The sequence below is a fragment of the Echinops telfairi genome, unplaced genomic scaffold (assembly GCF_000313985.2).
Source record: "Echinops telfairi isolate 266 unplaced genomic scaffold, ASM31398v2 ScPeMD7_7424;HRSCAF=8462, whole genome shotgun sequence".
Lineage (NCBI taxonomy): Eukaryota > Metazoa > Chordata > Mammalia > Afrosoricida > Tenrecidae > Echinops > Echinops telfairi.
In genome coordinates this window covers 10,262,104-10,282,787 of record NW_022111324.1, presented here as the reverse complement: position 1 = coordinate 10,282,787, position 20,684 = coordinate 10,262,104, and the positions used below count along the sequence as shown (strand labels likewise).

General features: G+C 40.0%; 1 protein-coding gene across 1 annotated transcript in view; it reads right to left on the bottom strand.

Moving 5' to 3' along the window:
- Nucleotides 1–10,589, bottom strand: part of NTMT2 (N-terminal Xaa-Pro-Lys N-methyltransferase 2) — a 32,372-nt gene extending 21,783 nt beyond the window's left edge. Inside the window, exon 1 of the mRNA XM_004706739.2 lies at nt 10,429–10,589. Coding sequence (XP_004706796.1) covers nt 10,429–10,582 — 154 coding nt within the window. The 5' untranslated portion in view covers nt 10,583–10,589. The remainder of the gene's footprint in view (nt 1–10,428) is intronic.
- Nucleotides 10,590–20,684: the final 10,095 nt, after the last annotated feature.

Below are 20,684 nucleotides of genomic sequence, written 5' to 3'. Positions count from 1 at the left end.
CATAAAATTATTTTCATTGCTACTTCATAACTGTCATTTTGCTATTGTTATGAATCGTAATATAAATATCTGATATGCAGGATGTATTTTCATCCTGCATATGTATTGTTACAAATTCAACATAAAGCATAGTGATTAATCACATTTCCATAGTGATTAAGACCATTTCCATTGGTCTTAGGTGACCCCTGTGAATGGGTCGTTCAACCCCCAAAGGGGTCACAACCCACAGGTTGAGAACCGCTGGGTTCTATAGGGTCTAATTGCTCTAGATGGCTGATAACCATCAGGGAGATAACCTTTAAGCAATTGACCTTCAAGTGTATAGTCACTGACCATGTGTTAGCAAGCAGCACCTTAGGTTAGGCATCTAATATGGGGGGACAACCTGAGAAATTACCTTTCTTTGTCCCACAATCAAAGTGACTGTCAGAAGAGATTCTAAACCTTGCTCTTAATCGTAGAGTAGCTAAAGCATATGGAAGAAATGATGAAGTAAAAGAGCCAACCAGAAAATTTCAAAGGGCAGCTTGAGAACACGAAGTAAAATAAAAGAAAATGGGCACGACCCTAGAGTTTAAATAAATAAATAAATAAAGGGAGAACACACTCAGCATATCTTAAACTAAAAGCACTCAAAAAAATTCAAGCCTCAAGTCGCATTATTGAAAGATTCTATGGGTAAATTTTGAATGAAGCAGGAAGCATCAAAAGATACCCAGAGTCACTGTATCAAGAACTAGTTGACATCAACCATTTCAGGAGGATGTACAAGGATCAGTTGTACTGAAAGAAGTTCAAGCTGTACTGAGGTATTAGACAAAAACAAGACTCCAGGCACTGAAGGAATACCAACTGACATGTTTCAATAAGCGGATGAAGTACTGGAAGCACTTATTTGTCTCTGCCAGTAAATTTGGAAAACAGCTACTTGTCCAACTGACTGGAAGAGATCCATATTTGTACCCATTCCAAAGAAAGTCGAGCCAACAGAGTGCTGAAACCACAGAACAATATCACTGATATCATATGTTAATAAAATGTGCTGAAGATCATCCAACAATGGTTGTAGCAGTACATTGACAGGGACCTGCTAGAGGTTCAGATTGGATTCAGAAGAGGATGTGGAGCTTGGGATATCATTGTTGAAGTCAGATAGAGCTTGGTTCAAACCAGAGAATACCAGAGCATTCTTTACTTGTGTCTCACTGAGTATGCAAAGGCATTCAATTGTAGGGATCATAACAAATTATGGATATCCTTGAAAGGAACAGGAATCTCACAACACTTCCTTGTGCTCATGCAGAGCTTGTACATGGACCAAGAGGCACTTGTGCAAATAGAGCAAGGAGATACTGCATAGTTTAAATTCAGGAAAGGAGTGGATCAGGATCGTATCCTCTCACCATACTAATTCCAACCATATGCTGGGCAAATCATCAGAAAAGCTGGTTTATATGAATAAGAATGTGGCATCAGGACTGAAGGAAGACTTTTTAACCTGAAATAAGTAGAGGACACAAACTTACTTGCTGAAAGTGAGGAGGATTTGAAACTCTTACTGAAGAAGATGAAGGATTGAAGCTTTCACTGTGGATTACTACTTAATGGAAATGAACCAATTGATCATGATAAACTGAGAAAAGATTGAAGTTGTCAAGGATTTTGCCTTACTTGGATCCACAATCAATTGCATGGAAACAGCAGTCAAGAGCTCAAACAATGTGTTGCATTGGGTACATCTGCTGCCCAAGACCTCCTGATAATGTTGAAAAACAGAGAGGGGCTAGGAGGACGAAGGTGTTCCTGGCCCAAGCCACAGTATTTTCAATTGCTCCATGTGCATGTGAAAGTTGGACGTTGAATAAGGAAGACCAAAGAAGAATGGATGCATTTGAATTATGGTGCTGATGAAGATTGTTGAAAGTACCATGGACTGCCAAAAGAACCAACAAATCTGTCTTGGAAGAAGTAGAACCAGAATGCTCCTGGGTGGATAGATTTCCTCTGAAGTACTTTGGACCATGTTATCAAGATAGACCAGACAATTCCTGGAGAAGACATCATGCTTGGTAAAGTAGAGTGGCAGAGAAAAAGAGCAAGACTGTCAACAGGATGGATGGACTCAGTAGCTACAACAATGGGCTAAAGCCTAGGAACCTTTGTAGAGATGGCACAGAACCAGGCAGTGTTTAATTCTGTTGTGTATGGGATCTGTGGTAGTTACATAAATCTGTTATCAATTTGAGACTTAAGAGTGAAGGGGTGGAGTTTAGCCTGTCGTTCTAGTGGCAGGCGCTCATTTGGAGGTGCTAAGGAGATAAATAGCTTGCTGGAGGTGGGACACACGCACACTCCCTGTGAGACTTTCCTGTTGAGAAGACACGTGGAGCTACGCGAGAGCCCTGGAGCTGAAGGAGCCACATAGAGACCCCTGCCAGTGCTGAGATGCTTACACCACCACTGGATCCACAAGAAGTTCCATCCGCTGCCCTGTGATTTTCCTGCATTCAGCATCATTGCATGTGTTGTGTGAATCTGAAGAGGAATTTATAGATTGGTATCATACATATGGCATAATATTGGACTTATGGACTTGATCTGTACTGAGCTGGGATGTTTTCTCAATATTCAATTGCTCTTGTAAATGAAGCTCTTTCTTATACACATATGAGTGTCTATGAATTTATTTCGCTAGTCCACCCTGACTAACACAGAATCCCTATAGGACGGAACCAACTTAAAGGCACCTAAGAAAAACAACAACAGGCAAAGGCATTTGACTGTATGGATCATAACAAACTATGGATGACATTGGGCAAAGTGGGAATTCCAGAATTAATTGTGCTAATGCAGGAGCTGTACACAGACCTAGAGATAGTCATTGAACAGAACAATGAATGAGACACTGTGTGGTTTAAAATGAGTAAATGTGTGCACCAGGGTTATGTCCTTTCACCATACTTATTCAGCCTGTATGCTGAGCAAATAATATGAGAACTTAGACTATGTAAATAATAAACTGACATCATAATTGGAGAAAGATTTGTTAACAATTTGCAATACGCAAATGCCACATCCTTGCTTGCTGAAAGCAAAGAAGACTTGAAGCACCTTTTAAAAAATTTGGGGGGGCTCTTACAGCTCTTATAGCATTTTATACATCAATTGTAGCAAGCACATTTGTACATATGTTGCCATCATCATTTTCTAAACATTTTCTTTCTAGTTGAGCCCTTGGTATCAGCTCCTCTTTTTCCCTCCCAATCCACTCCCTCCCACCCTCATGACCCCTTGATAAATTATAAATTATTATTGTCTTCATCTTTTACACTGATATTGTCTCCCTTCACCCACATTTCTGTTGTTCATCGCCCTGGTGGGGGACGGGGAGCTGTTATGCATTAATCATTGCAATCCGTTCTCCCTTCCTCCCCACACCTTCTGGTATCTCTGCTGGTATCACTGCTCCCATTTCTATTCCTGAGGGCTTTATCTGACCTGAATTCCGTGTATTGTGAGCTCTTATCTGTACCAGTGTACATGCTCTAGTCTAGCCAGAACTCAAAGGCAGGACTTGGGTCGTGATAGTGGAGGGTGAGGAAGCCTCAAAGAACCAGAGGTATGCTTGAAACAAACTATGGTATTTCAATTGCATCATATGCATGGGAAAGAACTGATGCCTTTGAATTATGATGTTGGCAAAGAATATTGAATATCTTATGGACTATCAGAAGATACAATAAATCTATCTTGGAAGATTTACAGCCAGAATGTTCCTTAGAATGAGGGTGGCAAGACTTTTTCTCATGTACTTTGGACAAGTTTCAAGAGAGACCAGTCCCTGGAAAAGGACTTAATTCCTGGGAAAATAGAGGGTCCGTGAAAAAAGACCTTTAATGAAATAGATTGTCACATGGGCTAGAAAAAAAGTGTTCAAACCTAATAAAACGTGTGAGGATGTCACAGGACTGGACAGTGTTTCCATCTGTTGTACACAGAGGTGTTGTGAGTTGGAACCTGCTAGATAGCGCCTGGAACAAGGTTAATAAAGGTGAGGAGACTCACTTCATTTTCACCATTTCAATCAGAAATCTATTTGAACTCCTACGACATGCCATAATGCCAACTCCTTTGCCATGTATCTTCTTAGCTTCTTACCCAAACTCCTCCTGAGAAACTCAAGACTGAAATCACTCCAGATGAGGTGAGGATGGGTGGAAAGTGTACACTGGAGGTAAGTGAGGATGAGAAGAGACAAGAAGAAAAGTTGGGGGCTTTTATAATATCTTTATGCATAGATAAGATTATAAAGGACCATTCCAAAGTCTTGTCTGAGTTCTCCAAATATCTCTAAATAGAAAGCTAGAAGTCACACAAGGAGCCCTGATGACTTCGTGGATTATGCTGGCCACAAGTCAAAAAATGAGTCTTTCTACTCTCAAAAAGACTTAGTCTCACACATACACCGGGGCAGTTCTACCCTGTCCTACAGGATCACTATGAATTACCCTCACCACAATGCAAGAGAGTGAGTTTGCGAGAAGTCAGACAAATACTAAAGGCAGCTATCACCATGCCTCCTCGTCACCCCTCTAGCGACTTAGAATGGTCTCTCTCGCGGTAGTTCCACATTAAAGAGAAAGTTGACTGTGTTCCTTTCCTACTCCATATCTTCAGAATGAAGGGATAGTTTTCTTTCTTTGAAATCTCAGAACTTGCCATTATAGGTGACCAGATTTTAACATTGGCAAAGTGGGACAAAAGCAGGACACCACTGATAAAACTCATATCCTGGCGAAATAGCCACATGGCGGCCGAAAACCATCTACCCTAGCTTGTCGTGCATTCTTTCCAAAAATTGGGACTTTTTAAAAATGCCGCGGGACACGGGAAAAATTGTTAAAAATCAGGACTGTCCCGCCAAAAGCAGGACATCTGGTCACCAGACCGGTAGCACATAGTAGGCCTTCTATGAATGTTTGCAAAGTAGGTGAATATTGTTCATATTTTTGAAATCGAGTTTATGAAGTAACCTTTAAGCAGTGTTAGCCAAAGAATAATAACAACAACAACTAAATAGTAACTATCATAGAGCAAGCATATACAAAGGGGCTTCAAAAAGTTCATGAAAAAACTGAAAACATACATATGCATGAGATCAGCATTTAGATCTAAATGACTATATAAGGTAGATGTTATACAGTGAAACCTGTGCGATTCAGAACCCAACAGCACTGCTTTGCTTTTCCATGTCTTGAAAGTTTTCCACCTTTGATAGAATGCAGTCTTACCACTTTTGTATCACTCATTGTTAGTGAAAAATTATTTTAGTTTTTTTCCTCTGGCAGGGTTCCAGCTTACACTGGTTCTGGCTCATATAGGTTGTATTGTATATTCATTTTCAGAAGAAGAAACTGAGGCATTTTGATAAGTTAACTCAGCTGCCACTGAACGACACCACTGGGGGAAAAAAAACCTGTTTATTTGCATCCCAAACCTATACCCTATTCATCTCACATTCCATGCCTGAAAATAAATTTGAATCTGCGTAATAAAAAGGAAATGAGCGGTTTCTTCATTTTTTTAAGGAAAATTACTTGCAGTGTTTATAGTACAAAGGTAACAAAAACATTTGAAAATGTTCTTACTGTACAATAAGTTATGCATGAATACCTGTCACAGAGGAAATATTTTTTTAATGTCACAGGTTATATCCTTTCCCCCCCCTAAAACATCTGTTGTGTCCAATGGCATAGGTAAATCTTTCCATTGGAGACTCCCCATGCGTGCATTCTTGATTGTCCCTGAATCTCTGTGGTTGTTGGTAGTTGCCTGGAGTTAATCTGACTCCGGGTGGTCCCAGGTGTGCAGAGTAGAACTGTTCCGTAGGGTTTGTAAGGCTGTGACCTTTCAGAAATAGATCATTAGATCTTAACTGACAAGGCAAGTTGGAGTGGGTTTGAACCAACATCCATCTAGGCTAGTGGCTAAGCGCCTAACCATTTGCCTACCTACGGATTCCTTAGCCAGGAATATTTCAGCAAATTCTCCCATGACGAATGCTGCCACATAATGTGCTGGTGTGAGATTGGTTCCTCAATGCAGGCAATTGAAAAGAGGGAGGAAGTAAAAAGGAAAGAGTCTGGTCCACCACTGCTTTTCACATAATTACCCCAAACAACAAACTCTCTGTGCAGACCCTCCAGGAACGCTGCCCCAACCGTTTTGAAAGAAAGGCTTTCTTTTCATTCTTATGAGATCTTGCAATCACAAAGAGTAGGGGAAACCAACTCTAAAACACCTCCGTGGTGTGGGGGAGGGGAGCCTCTCCTGGCTATGCTTTATTTCCGAATCGAGAAGCAATACGTCGTCCGAGATCAGAGGAAGGAAATGCAGAAATGAACACTTACTGAGCATGACTAATTTTTCATACGTAGAATTGCATATTGTTTCTTCAAGGAGCCCTGCAATTTTGAAGAAAATGATCCTCAGAGACTTTAGTGGTTTCCAGTGGTCACTTCGCTAAGAAATAGCGATGCCAAAAATTGAAACCAGGATTTGAGAAAGAGATTGGCATTGTCTCCTACAGAGTTCAAGAGAAGAACCAATTTATAAAAATGTATTCTGCTGTAAGACACCCCACCCGCAATAAAATGATTTTTAAAAGAGAGAGAGCCACCCCAAAAAAAGTATTCCATAAATTTAGGCTATAATCTCCCAAAGCAAAAATCAAGAGCTGCACAACTTAGATCAAAGGTTGGGTGAAGCCTTCTAATTGGACAAAAGTCACAAATAGAAGATGAACTGTGTATGTTGATTCATTTCATAAAAACAATAGCTCTAGATTGAGCACCAATACAAACAAGATTCCACGTTACTCTGTTCTGTCTCTTCCAGAATTTACAATCTGGTAAGAGTGGTTCACAAGGAGCCCTGGCGCCCCAAGGTTAAGCATTCAGCTGCTAACTTAGAGACTGGCAGGCCCAGAGCCCGCAGTTCCTCTGGAGAAATCTGCTCCTTAGAAGCCCTATGGAGAAGTCACACTCGATTTTATATGGTTGCTGTGAGTCCAAATTGACTTGATGTCACAAAGCAACAACAGAGATGGTGGTGTTTCTGTCACGAGAGGGAAAAAAAACTGTAAGAAATCTTAGTATTCACAGAGCTCATTGGCTACCTTTCCTAGAACCCTAAATTAAAGGTTTTAGATTTAATAGAAAGTTATTTATAGATCTGTCTCCATTATCAGATTACAAAATCCTGAAGAACACAGACTGTGTCTTATTAATGCGTAATGCAAAGCACAGTACCTTGAGCAATAATCATAGTATCATAAACATTTCTAGCATTGCAAGTAATTAAAGTGATCAGAAAGAAGAAATGTTTGGGGTTTCCATCTCTTAGAAGCAATTTCTGCCTTTGTGGCAGAGACGTATGCCAATAACCAAATCAATGTACATGAACTCTCTTACATTTCCCAGCATCCTTGCAGCTAGGAATGGCTCCGTGACTAACCTGAGTTACTGGGTGTCACAAACGATAACACGTTCGACCAATAGCCAGAAGGGTAGCAGTTCAAACCCACGCAGAGATGCCATGGAACACAAGCATGGCCAACGCCTCCTGAAAGATCCTAGTCTTGAAAGCCCTTTGAAGTGCAGTCTACTCTGTACACATGACCCCATGAGCTGGAGCCGACTCCGCCACAACCAGGAACGTGACTAGTTGTGGACGAGGAGCTGTAAAGAAATACAACATAGGTGTTCCTGGGACAAGTACTTAAACCTTCAGCTCCTCTCTTCCTTTGCTTTGGGTGACTAACGATGCTCCCATGAGGAGCCTCCATTACTCTGGATCTCTGCCTATGGGGCTGCCTAGGCCCTCTCCCCTCCATTGACACCTGTTGAACATGATGTAGCAAGAGTAAAAAAAAGTAACTTTTTATGTGTTAGGCCACCAAGATGTCAGGCTTACCTGTTGACTGCGACATAACAGTGTGTCCTAACTAAAATAGCCTTCCCTTGCCCTCCTGAAACAGTTTTATAGACAGGTCTAGCTTTGTGCCTCTGAGGGGAAACTAACCCCTGAGTTGAATTCAGAAAATAAGTTGTGTCAATTTAAGGGAAAATTCAGGAAAGTAAAGTGGAACCAACTTTGGCTCCGAATGGGCTTTTGGTTTTCAAATTGTGCTTTGGGAACCCTCTTAGCGTTACAAAAGCACTCGAGAGCCCCTGGAAAAGCTAAAAGAAGAGAGGAAGAGAAGGGCCCTTGCAGGAACACTACGTAGAAAAGCTCTGATTTATCTGTTTTCCACTGAGAGATGTTATCTGTCTCAAAGGAACAACTCCCACTTGTCTTTGCGTCGATAAGATACACGGAGACCCATATGTGTCAGAGTACAACTGGGGTCCACAAAGCTTGCAGTGACAAATTTGTCCGAAGCAAATCACTGGGTTTTTCTTCTGAGCCGTCGGAAGGGATTCCACCAGCTAGTCTTGCAATGAGCTCCCAAGGACATGAACTATTTGCAACAGCCAGGGGTTCCCTGTGTCAAGAAGGCTTGGCTTTTAATCATATGTTTTTTTAAAGTTGGAAACCATTGCTAAACCATCAGCGAGTCCACAAAGGAGAACACTAGATAAAATCAAACGGCTTCCACTGGGTGGGGAAAAAAGGATGGAGGCAGAGACTTTACTTTTAAGTCAGCTTTGTGTTCCGAAGAGTTCTAGAAATACGGTGTTCATCGTTGCCTTCCAAATGAGCTGCTCGAAATTTTCTTTCTGGATGGAGATATGATGTACTCAGTATTCTAAGACAATTACTTTTATGAGGTATTATCTACCTGAAGGAGGTCTAATATTGAGTTTTTGCCTTCTAACCAGGTTCTTTCACAGACCTCGATCAGATCACATTATCTCTAAAGTTTCTTTCCCTCGCTTGGAAAAAATAAAATAGCAAAAGAGAGGGTAGGGGGGATAATAATAATACTTACCCTACCTCCCCATAGTGTGGCTGTGAAGATCAAATAAAGTTATAAATGAGAAATGTTTTGACCATTTCATGAGTATTTCTACATCTAGAACTAAAAATCCCCTGAGAAAATCACACACACACACACACATACACACACACTAAATAAATAAATAAATAAATAAATAAATGGCATTAGTAGGCTGCTAACATTCAGTTTCTTGAACTCAATACACGGCATTATTGAGCTCCTTCCAGAGCTAGAAACCCTGTCCCACATCAAGAGCACAATGGGGCTTTCAGACAACCTTAAGAAAACAGACCGGGACTGATGCACTGCGTTCTTGCTTTCATTGGAGGGGATATAAACCAAAGGGAGCTATTTCACTCTTTAATCATAAGTTATTTCCTTTTTGGTGCTATTAAGGGGGCCCTGAAGTAACCACTTTTACAAAGGCTGAGAAAAGTTACGTCGATAACTAGCTAAGCCCCTTAAATTGCCCTATTGTCCAATTCCCTAAACAGTCGAGGAAATAACTAACATGGAGACAAACTGACCCAGTTTTCTTCTTAATATTCAAAGCCCAAATTAAAATCTGCTCCTTTCAGGCTCACTGATTACTATGATGACTTAAGAAGGTCAGGGAAAAATTATGTAAAGTATGCACACACACAAATATACACAAGTACACCTTGATTTACCTTCTTTTTAAAAAATCTTACTTGACATACTTAATGCTCTCACCCTTGCATAATCTATTTGCTAATTTTACATTTTCAACAAATGTTAGCATACCCTTCAGAACTGAAGAAATTATTTTCTATAAGCCTGACACGCGGACAGCCAACACCCAAAGAAGCTAAAGACTCTGCCTCTGAGAGCAAGGAACTCCCAAAATAGAAACCTGGGATTCTGGCCTGCCAGGCAGCTTCTGATGTTGGCACTCCTCATAAAAGAATGATAGTGGTGCCATTTAAAGTGATGGATGGAACCTAGCTTAGGAGCGAATGCTGCAAAATGTTCCTGCATTGTAAGCCAGAAGTGCGACATGTATGTGCAAAAGCTACGATGGCGTAACATCATGCTACACTTTATACTAAAAATGTTCTACTGTGAGTGGTCTGTAATTAGTCCAATGAGACATCGACAGAGTCCATACACACCCATGATTAGATGTAATTTGCTTATTTATAGCATGCTTTTGAGTTTTTTTCCCCTCCGAAAACTTAATGGTGGACCCATTTGGATCACATTTATACAGTTATAAAAATAAAGATTTGGTTTTGGTCATTAAAAAAAAAAAAGAATGCCCTGGAAAAATCCGAGCCCACCACCCTTGGCTATAGGTTCATCTGAAAAGTGTCCTCATTCTAATTCCTCTTATAAAGTTCCACAATTTAACACAGCCCCTTAAGTCTTTTCTTCTCTTTATCTTGTAGCTCAGACGCACTTACCCAGGGATATTTTTTCTAGCAGGTAGAGATAGCTCTGAAAGAAGTCACTGCGAATGGCTCTGTGAAGGATAAAGGACATGCTATGTCGACAGAGTTCATCATCAGTCTTCTGCCAGCGGGATCTAAAGGCAAAATGGGCTCCCAGATGAGCCATCGTGAAGGGCGATGAGAATTATTCCTACAAGGAAAGAAGTTTGCCTGGTTGTTTCTTTGAATTGGGCTGCTCTTCCTACTTGAACTTGAGACTGTCATTTTAAACCAGTTCCCTGTCCATATCAGGACAGGCTGTCATGGGGTATGTGTGGGGAGGAGGGGTAGCAGACATGGGGAGGTCAGTCTCTTGGCACATCCACCGTCTGATTGCTTGGGTGACACCACTCCAATCCAGCAGGTGCTAAGTAAAGATAAAAACCGGCTGACTGAGCTCCTGCTTCATCCAGGGAAAAGCATGCCTGCCCCCCTCCTTTCCCTGCCATTTCAAACAGGCACCAGCCCATCCTGCTCACACCCAGAATAGTTGCTTTAATTTGATGCCTAAATTGGAGTAGCCTAATTTCCATTTCAAAGAGTTGTGAATATTTTGCAAGAGATCCTATTCCCTGATTTCCATCACTCCTCCTGGAACATTGAATCCTCAGGTTACAAGGACCCTTCAAAGTCATTGTAGCCACCCACACCCCTTTCATCAGTACAACTTCACTCCAATCATTTCATTGAGATGGGTATGTGTTTCCCATTTTGATGGATCTACAAGAGAAGCCATTCTTTGCAAGTCTGTTTTGATGCTAAATACACTCTTTGTCAGTAAATTTGTTCATCCAGCTTGCTCTGTACAACATTTAGGCATACACAGCTATTTCTTCCCCAAGGCATATTATAACTATGAATTTCCTTAAAAGTGCATTTGGTTTCTGCACTAGATAACTTCTAACTGCTCCTCCAGATACATTTCCACTCTTTCTACCCTACTGTGTGGTCAAGAAGTTGACTGGCATTGACCATATCAGTAGACTCCTTTGTCCTTTGGCTCCCAGTTGAATTCAGTCAATGGATATACTCAGGAGGAGCCTGCAAAAGAATTAGGTCAAGATATTCATTATCCTGGCACCTTCCCTGTGGAGATGCCAGAAACTGATCACATCCCTTAAAACACAAATAGCTTCTCTGGTAACTCCTTCCTCCCCTTACTTCAAACTTTCTAGTTGAACATCAAGTCAGCTCCAACTCCCACTGACCCCATGTGTGTCAGAGTCGTAGTAAGCGCCAAAGCATTTTCAAGGGCTGATTTTCTTTATTTTTCCCTGAAGTAGATCTCCAGAACTTTCTTCCCGGGTGTGTCTTGTTGGAGTGGAACTTCCAAGTTTTTGATGGGAACTGAACATTTTAAGCTTTTGTACCACCCAGGGGCTCATGCTTCCAACCTCTGAAGCTGTGATAAACCTTGGAGAATTGCACTTTCTTGTGATGTATCATTATCTGTTGTTGTGGAGTGATTGTGTCTCCAACAACATGAGCTATATTCTTAGCACCTGTCTGTGAATGTGTTCGGGTTTAGAAATAGTAGGTATTATGTTGATAAGATATACAATGAGGTAGAGACGGTCCTAATCTCTTCTGGGTTATGTCTTATTTGGGGACACTGCAAATGGATTTTAGACTTTCAGTGTTCTCCATAGCCTTCTGAAAACCAGGTGTTCAGAATTTAAGCTCTAATACCATTCCCTCCTCCAGTCTTACATTTTATTATAATCAGTCTTCAAATCACACAGGCTGGTGTGCCTCTTCTGCGTGAACTTGGTGACACCTCACTTAGATGGCTGCTTGTTTGAAGACAAGCCCAGACACAATTATTTCTGTTAGCTGAGCACCATCTAATTTCTTTACCAAACTTTGCAATAGCATCCATATCATCAGTGATCTCTTCATGAGGTTATCAAGTTGGTCCATGTCACAAGAACTAATTGTTCTTAGATTAGGACTACAATTATGTATGATACCCAAATCCATTCATATATCTATGTCACTGGCTCACTTTAGAGAGATCATTGACATTTTATTGAAGAACATTATAAATCTTCCCCATGAGGCATATGGTAATTCTATAGATAATCTCATTAATTCAAGGCTTGAAATTTTTTCTTGAATTCTTTCCGTTTCAGATAACGTTTCCGTTCAGAAAACATTCTCCCCTTTTGGTTTTCTAATTCTAGGTCCTTGCACATTTTGTTACAGTATTTGGTTTTGTCTTCTCGGGCTGACGTTTGAAATTTTCTATTCAGCTCGTTGACTTCACCCTTTCTTCCCTTTGCTGTAACGACTCTATGATTAAGATCAAGTTTCAGTCTCTTCTGACATCCACTTTGATCTTTTCTTTCTTTCATGTCTTTTTAATGATCTTTTTGTTTTCTTTGTGTATGATGTTCTTCAAACCATCTTAAAGCTCATCGACTCTGCTATCATTAGAGTCCAGTGTGTCACATCTGTTCTTGAGATGTTTTTGTAAGTCGGGTAGACTGCACTCAAGGTCAAATTTTGGTGCTCATAGAGTTGTTTCATTTTTCTTCAACTTCAATCTGAAATTACATATGAACAATTGATGATCTGTTCCTCAGTTGGCCACTGATCTCTTTTAGCTACTGATATTAATCTAAATTAGCTTTATTTATAATACTGTAAGTTGTTTTTTGTGTTAAAAATAGAATCTTAACTAACAATAATACCTTCCTTCTCCTTTTTATTTGATAAACATCGTGAGGATTGAGATAAAACAGGTGATATCAAAAGGAACAAGAAAACTTCAAATGACGGTATTTCATGGTGCTCAAAAGGAAGCCTCTTCTCTGAAATAAAAGACTGATTGAATTAGAAACTCATTTCTACCAATGAATAAACTTGATAATTTAATTATTTCATCTCACTGAGTCTTGCCTGCCTCCTCTGTAGCATGAAGTGGACGATTATTTACAGACCTCATATGATTGTTATGACACTTAACTGAATACTCCAAGTAAAATACCACAGCACCTGGCACACAGGACCTGTTCGATCAATGCTAGTCATGTTTCTTATGGAGTCAATGTGTGGTGTAAACTGTTAACACACTCAGCTTCTTTTTAAAAAATTTTTTTGTTTTTGGTTTTTACTCAGCTTCTGATGAAATGCTGGAAGTGCCAGTGTAGCACCTTAGAAGAAAAGCCCAGTGATTTATTTCTGAAAAACAAGCCACTAAAAACCTTATGGAGCACTATTCTACTATGAAATCCCATGATAATCATGGGATTATCATGATTCAAGTTGATGCAATTGCAACTGATTACTATTATTACAATTCGTGGAACGAAGCTGAGGATAAGTTATAGGTCCTAAAAACACTTCAGGTCTATCTGGCTCTTCTTGAGCTATATTCAATATGACACTATTTTATATCATGCAATTTCACCACATACCTAAGAGAGTATTTATATATAATGTAATTGAAAGCTGAAGAAAAAAGCCCATTGTCAGTACTTGGAATATCCTGTTGCCTATATGGAAAACTAATTAGCAGAAGAAGAAAACTAATGGAAAACTTGTATTCGTCAACACATCTAACAGGAATCAGGTTCTTAACCCCAACATCTTAGTTCTGTTTTGATAACCCCTCATAAGCTGAAAAGGTCACGACGCTTGGTCCTAAGAGAGCTTCTGGCCATCACTGACTCCAGCCACTCTGTCTCCTTATTTGGCTGTTTCTATCGGCAAGGGTCTCATTTCAACAAAACTCATTTTTCTACGGTACAATAGAGAAGGCTCATTAAGTTTTCTATATTTCACATCCATAATTTCTATATTCCAGCTCCATAATTCCCGAGTGTGGATGAAAGACTGATAGGTTCATACAGAATGCCTTTGTCAGAGTTTGTTTATCTCTGTGGATCACAGTAGATTTTACGAATATTTCTCTTTCTGTTGTAGCTTGAACCAGTTTTCTAGCTCATTGAGTTTGTTTCCTTGTGCTGAAAATTTTTCTCTCACACCTGAAGCACTATTTACTACCACTTTGCACCATTCTTGATCATATTCATACTAAGGTGATTGAGGGAAGGAAGTTATGATAAAGATCTCAAGTCTGCCACAGGCATCTCATTTCCAGGCAGACAAGGAAAACCACGAGTGCAAAGGAAAGAAAATTGATTGCACCAAGAGAAAGTGGAAACATGGAATTTATCCAGGTGGGCTGCCTTCTCACAAGGGATCCCTTGGTGGGGAATAAACTACTGTCAAAAATAAAACATCGCAAAGACAGTCGGAAGTAAGGAAGGAAAAGGAAGAAAAACACCAAATAGACACATAATCAGTAGCACAACTAACGTGGATATTGGTGGATATTGGTCACATCCACTCAATATAAAATCCTTACGTTTTAGATAAATTCAGCAAACATAACTTTCATGCATTCATATATTCATCCTTGGTAAATATCTAACAGCAAATAAGAAGCTGAAATCTGAGCAGTATTCAAACACAGATGCCAGCAGGACTGCTCTAAACTCAAATACCTAGACCAGGAAGCTGGATAGTTGGGGATTAACAGGCAAACCTCTCAGGAATGGGACCTTTGGCCCCTAACAAGGTGGAAGAAAGGAGGAAGCTGAACTTGACACCAATAGCAAACTAATGCTCTAGAGGGAGCATGAGCTTGGGAAAGGAGGCTAAAACTGCGTGCTGGTAGTAAATTTGGGAGGAAAAATGGAAACTCACTGGTCTCCATTGTATCTTTGGATGTGGTGGGGGTGGGGGAACACTGAGGGGCTATCCACGAAAGTTTACGCTTCACTAAATATTCCTACCACAAACTGCTCTCAGATAAACCTGAGGTTTGAATTTGTATGAGTCAGAATGGACCCCGTGGCAGTTGGTTTTGGGTGCACCTAAAAACCCCAAGTCCATTATTACAGTGGTTCCATTCTGGAAGTCCAAATTGGTTTCCCAGCAGAAGCAAACATGATTTCTTTCTGAGGGACTCAAACCCCACTCCCATTGAGTTGATTCCAAGCATCCTCAACTCAGTGCCCTTAAGGCGGATCCAGGGTAAATCTACCCAAATATAAGCTCAAGTTTAACAATTACTAGATACCACAAAAGAAGGAGAAAAAAGTGAATGACTAATGCTTCTCTCTTCTGAAAGGTATCCTTAGAGCTGATCCTACTACCAAAAACTATTAAAATAAAATTATATAATATTTTAAGCTGAAATTCAATCGAGAGGATAAAATAAAGATTTTTTTCAGACAAAGATAATTGATGACAGATAGAAGAATGATAAAGAAATCTACTTGAGGAAGAAGAAATTTTAAAATAGTGTATTACTGGCACAGGGTTAGTAAAAAAGACAAGAAAACAAAATAGAGAGCTCTATGATAAATACATTCAAATATGTTGAGTTGGCTTTAGATAAAGTCAGTCTCACAAAAGAGACAAGATCCTTTCATTATAATCTTAGCAGCAGGATAATGGGGTTCCTCATCCAAATACCACACAAATAAACTCCAGGTAGACTGAAGACTTCAATGTGAAAGGCAAAGTTCTAGAACTCTTTGAACTAAGTTATAGGAGCATCCTTCTGATACTGGAATAAGAGAGGGTCTTTTAAGACAGTGAAATGATTAGCTATATTAAATTAGACAAATGAACTTTTTTTCATCAAAGAAGCCATAAAGAAAGTGAAAAGCCAAGCCACAAATAGATAAGAACTATTTAAAGCAACAATAATCAATAAAAATTACTATATTAGATACAGGAATACAAACCAAAGCCCAAACCCACCACCATTGACTGGATTCTGACTCATAATGACTTCATGTAGGCTCTCTGAGACTATAAATCCTTATAGAAACATGGGAATTTGAACCAGACTTTCTGGTTTGCAGCCCAACACCTAACCCATAGTACCCCCAGGGCTCCTTAGATATATCATTAGGTACTATAAATAATGAAGAATAAAACAGATAATTCAGTAGAAAAATAGAGAAAAAGATATTAGCCAATGTTTCACAAAGAAATAAGTACAAATATCAGTTAAACATTATTTTAAATGCTCAAATCATTAATGATCTAGGACATGTGCCTTCTAATCATAACGGATGAAACACCAGATTGGCAAAAATTAAGATCTGAATGCCAAGTGTTGGTGAGGGTGTGCAGCAGTACCAATCATAATATATTTTCTTTTTTGAAAACTGATCATTTGCAAAGCAATTTGTCATTATCTTAGAGATTTAATGATGTCTGTACTCCAGACAAAATTATTTCATTCTGAGGAGTAAACCTTAAAATAACTCTTGCACATGTGCACCAGGAGATATGTATAAGAATGTTCAGAGTAGTTTTGCTTACAATAACAAAAGAAACACAAATAAATTAAAAAGTAAACAAAAAACCCGGAAGCAACCCAGATGTCCAGCAACATGAAAAATGGCAAATGTTATTCACTTATATATTTAGAAATCTTCATGCAAGGAAAGATCACACAGCAATGAAAATTAATAAGTTACTGTGAGAGAACAATGTTGTGGTGGTACTCTAGTGACCTTGCATGTACAAGCGTACCTCTGAGATATTGTGAACTTGGTTCTAGGCCACTGCAATTAGCAAGTCACACTCTGATTTGGGGGTGTGTTTTTTTTCTTTCAATTTCCCAGAGCAATGAGGAGAAACATGAACAACTGAAAACACACACACACACACACACACACACATTTCCCAGAGCATATAAAATTTGTGTTTATACTCATCTATTCAGTGTATAATCGCATAATGGAAAAGTCTGAAATATTATGATAATTATTAAAATGTAACAAAGAGACAGAACATGAACCCATGTGGCTTCCAGGGCTGGACATTATATTCTGGAGAGCTACCCTGACCCTTAGATTAAGGAGATCTTTAAGGTGCATGCTAAGGGAGTGAGCCAACTCATGTTCTGGCTTGATCAGAAACCAGGTTAAAATGGCAATATTTCATTGCAGAACCTTGACTCCAGCTTAAAATTTTTTTGTAACTTGGTATGGTAGTCCGGGTAGACTAGAGAAACAAATCCATAGAAGCATATATTTGTATAAGAGAGAGTTTTATATAAAGGGTAATTGTACATTAAGAAAGCATCCCAACCCAGTCCCGTCCAAGCCCATAAGTCCGATATTAGTTCATATGTCCAATACCAATCTATAAAGCCTCTTCAGACTCACGAAACACATGCAATGACACCAAATGCAGAATGATCACAAGCCAGTGGGTAGAAAGTCTTTGGGTCCAGTGGTGTTGTAAGCATCTCAGCACTGTCAGGGGTCTCTACGTGGCTTCTCCAGCTTCGGAGGTCTGGTTGCATCAGGGTAGGTCCATGTGGCTTCTCCAGCTCTGGGCACTAGCGTAGTTCCATGTGTCTGTCAGCAGAGTGAGAGAGTTTCTCCCATCTCCAAGGAGGAAAATCAGCAATTCCCAGAATTCTCAAGAGAAGGCCATGCCCACACAGAGGTCTCATTGGCTATCTCCAGATTGACAGGCTAGACCCCACCCCTACAGCCTTAATCCTCAAATTGACATCAGATTAGGTAATTACCACACTTGGGAATAGCATCAGCTCATCCCTGGGCAGGAGAAATGGTCAAGTGCTCAGTGTAACCATTAATACAATATGGCATGAAGCAGTGAACTACTTATCCCTTATCCCAGCTACATCAAGAAGAATGCACTACCGAGGACAGCACTGAAGATACAGCCCAGAGAGAGTGGTAGGTCTCCCCAGACCACACAGACACAAACTAAGAGGGAAAGAGAAAGAGAGAACAGCATCCTGGCCCACCAAGCTTCAAGACAACATTGCATGGGGCAGCCAATGCCCAGAGAGGACCACAGTGTTGGCCTCACCACAAGATACAATGCCCCCTTACTGACCCACAGCACTATAGAGGGAAGCACTGGAAACAGAGTGCAGGAATTGTGCCAGGTCTGGCACCCCCACCCCCCACACACACACCAGAGCATAACAGGAAGGGAGTGCAACGGATCAGCAAGGGGAGCAAAGCAACAAAGTCCCTGAGGAATTCTGAAAATAGACTTCGGATTCGGGAGCGCAGGGTTTAGCACTGACTGCATCAGATGCAATCAGAAAACATTCTTAAGGGTCAGCAACAGACCTGGAACTATTCATAGGCTTTTTTTTTCTTTTCTTTTTTTTTTCCATGTCTATCTATATAAGAGAGGCAGGATAAACAATCCCGAGAAGAAAACAACAGGACCAATGGTTCAAGGTGGACAGAGGAGAAGGGGAGGTGGAGGAAAGGGAGGGACGGGGGCGGGCAAAAACCCCAGGGACAAGGGAACAACAAGAAATATAAAATTGGTGGCCATGAGGGTATGGAATGCCTGGTGGGGTTCAATCAAGTGCAATGTAGCCAAGAAGAAGTACAGAGAGCAGAATGAAGGTTGAACGTAATAGTGGAACAGGAGGAAAGTAAAAGGAAATAGAGGAAAGAACTAGAAGGCAAAAGACATTTATGGAGGTATAAACATATGTAAATATATTAATATATAATGATAGGGATATAGGTGTATGTACATATATTTACAGGTTAAGTATTAAGGTAGCAGATAAACATTTAGCCTCTACTCAAGTACTGCCTCAATGCAAGAACACTTTGCTCTAATTACTCAGCATTCTATTATGCTCACCTTTCCTCACATAATTACTGAAGCCAAAATGGGTGCATAAGCAAATGTGGTGAAGAAAGCTGGTGATGCCCAGCTACTATGACTATTACAAGATATACCATCTGAGTTCTTAAAGGTTTGAAGTTAAACAAGCAGCCATCTAACAAGGAAGCAACAAAGCCCACATGGAAGAAGCACACCAGCCTGTGTGATCACAAGATGTTGACAGGATCAGGTATCAGGCATCAGAAGACCCAAAACAAACAATCATATCTATGCAAATGAAGGGAAGTGGAATGGAGACTCAAAGCCCATCTGTAGACAATTGGGCATCCCCTCACAGAAGGGTTACAAGGAAGGGATGAGCCAGCATGGTACAGTTTAGCACCAAGGAAACACACAACATTCCTTTAGTTATTTCATGCTTTCCCACCCCCGTTATCATGACCCTAGTTCTATCTTAAAATCTGTCTAGATCAGAACATGTACACTGGTACAGATAAGAGCTCTTGACAAATGGACAGATAACCCCCTCAGGAATAGTAATGAGAGTAACAATATCATAAGGTGTGGAGAAGGGGGAGAAAGCAGAACCGATCACAATGATAAACATACAACAACACCCCCCAGGGGTCAACAGAAATGTGGGTGAAAGGAAACAGCAGATACTGTAAGATATGAAAATAATAATAATTTATAAATTATCAAGGGTACACGAGAGTAGGAGAGTGAGGGAAGGAGGGAAAAAAAGAGGAGCTGATACCAAGGGCTCAAGTAGAAAGAAAATGTTTTAGAAATTATGATGGCAACATATGTACATATGTGCTTGATACACTTGATGTATGGATTGTTAAAAGTGCTGTAAGAGCCCCCAATAAAATGATTTATTAAAGTTTTTTAAAAGGTTGATGGCTCAAATCTATGTAAGTGCAATTCAAAAGAAATCTTGACAATCTACATTGAAAACCCTGTGTATAATTTCTACTGTATATATCTGAGGTCACCATGAATTGAAATCTACTGGGTTTTATGTTTGTTTGTTTATCATCTTCCATAATCAGAGAACTTTCTGTGGTCCTAATCTTGGGATGATAGCTGTAGGATTCAGCAAGCTAGCTGCAGAATTCGCCTGACCTGGGTTCCTGATTTAACAAAAAACACACAACATAATAAAAATAGAAAGGAAATTACTCAACATAATAAAGGGCATACAGACAAAATCAACACTCAACATTAGTCCAGTGAAGGCAAATTGAAAACATTCCCCTTGTGAGTAGAAACCATACAAGGATGCCCTTTATCATCACTCCTATAAAAATATTATGCTGGAAGTCTTAACAAAATATTTAAGGCAAGAAAGAAAATACAAAGGCATCTAAATTGGCATGGAAGAAGTTAAGTTCTCTCTATTTGCAAGTGGTATGGTCCTAACTACAGAAAATCTCAAAGACTTGCAAAAAATTGTTGAGAGTACTTAATAGATTCAGCAAAGTGGCAGGGTACAAGATCAACATCAAAAATCAGCTTGAGCTTTCTCCCGACTGCTGACCCCAGCCCAGCTCAGCTCC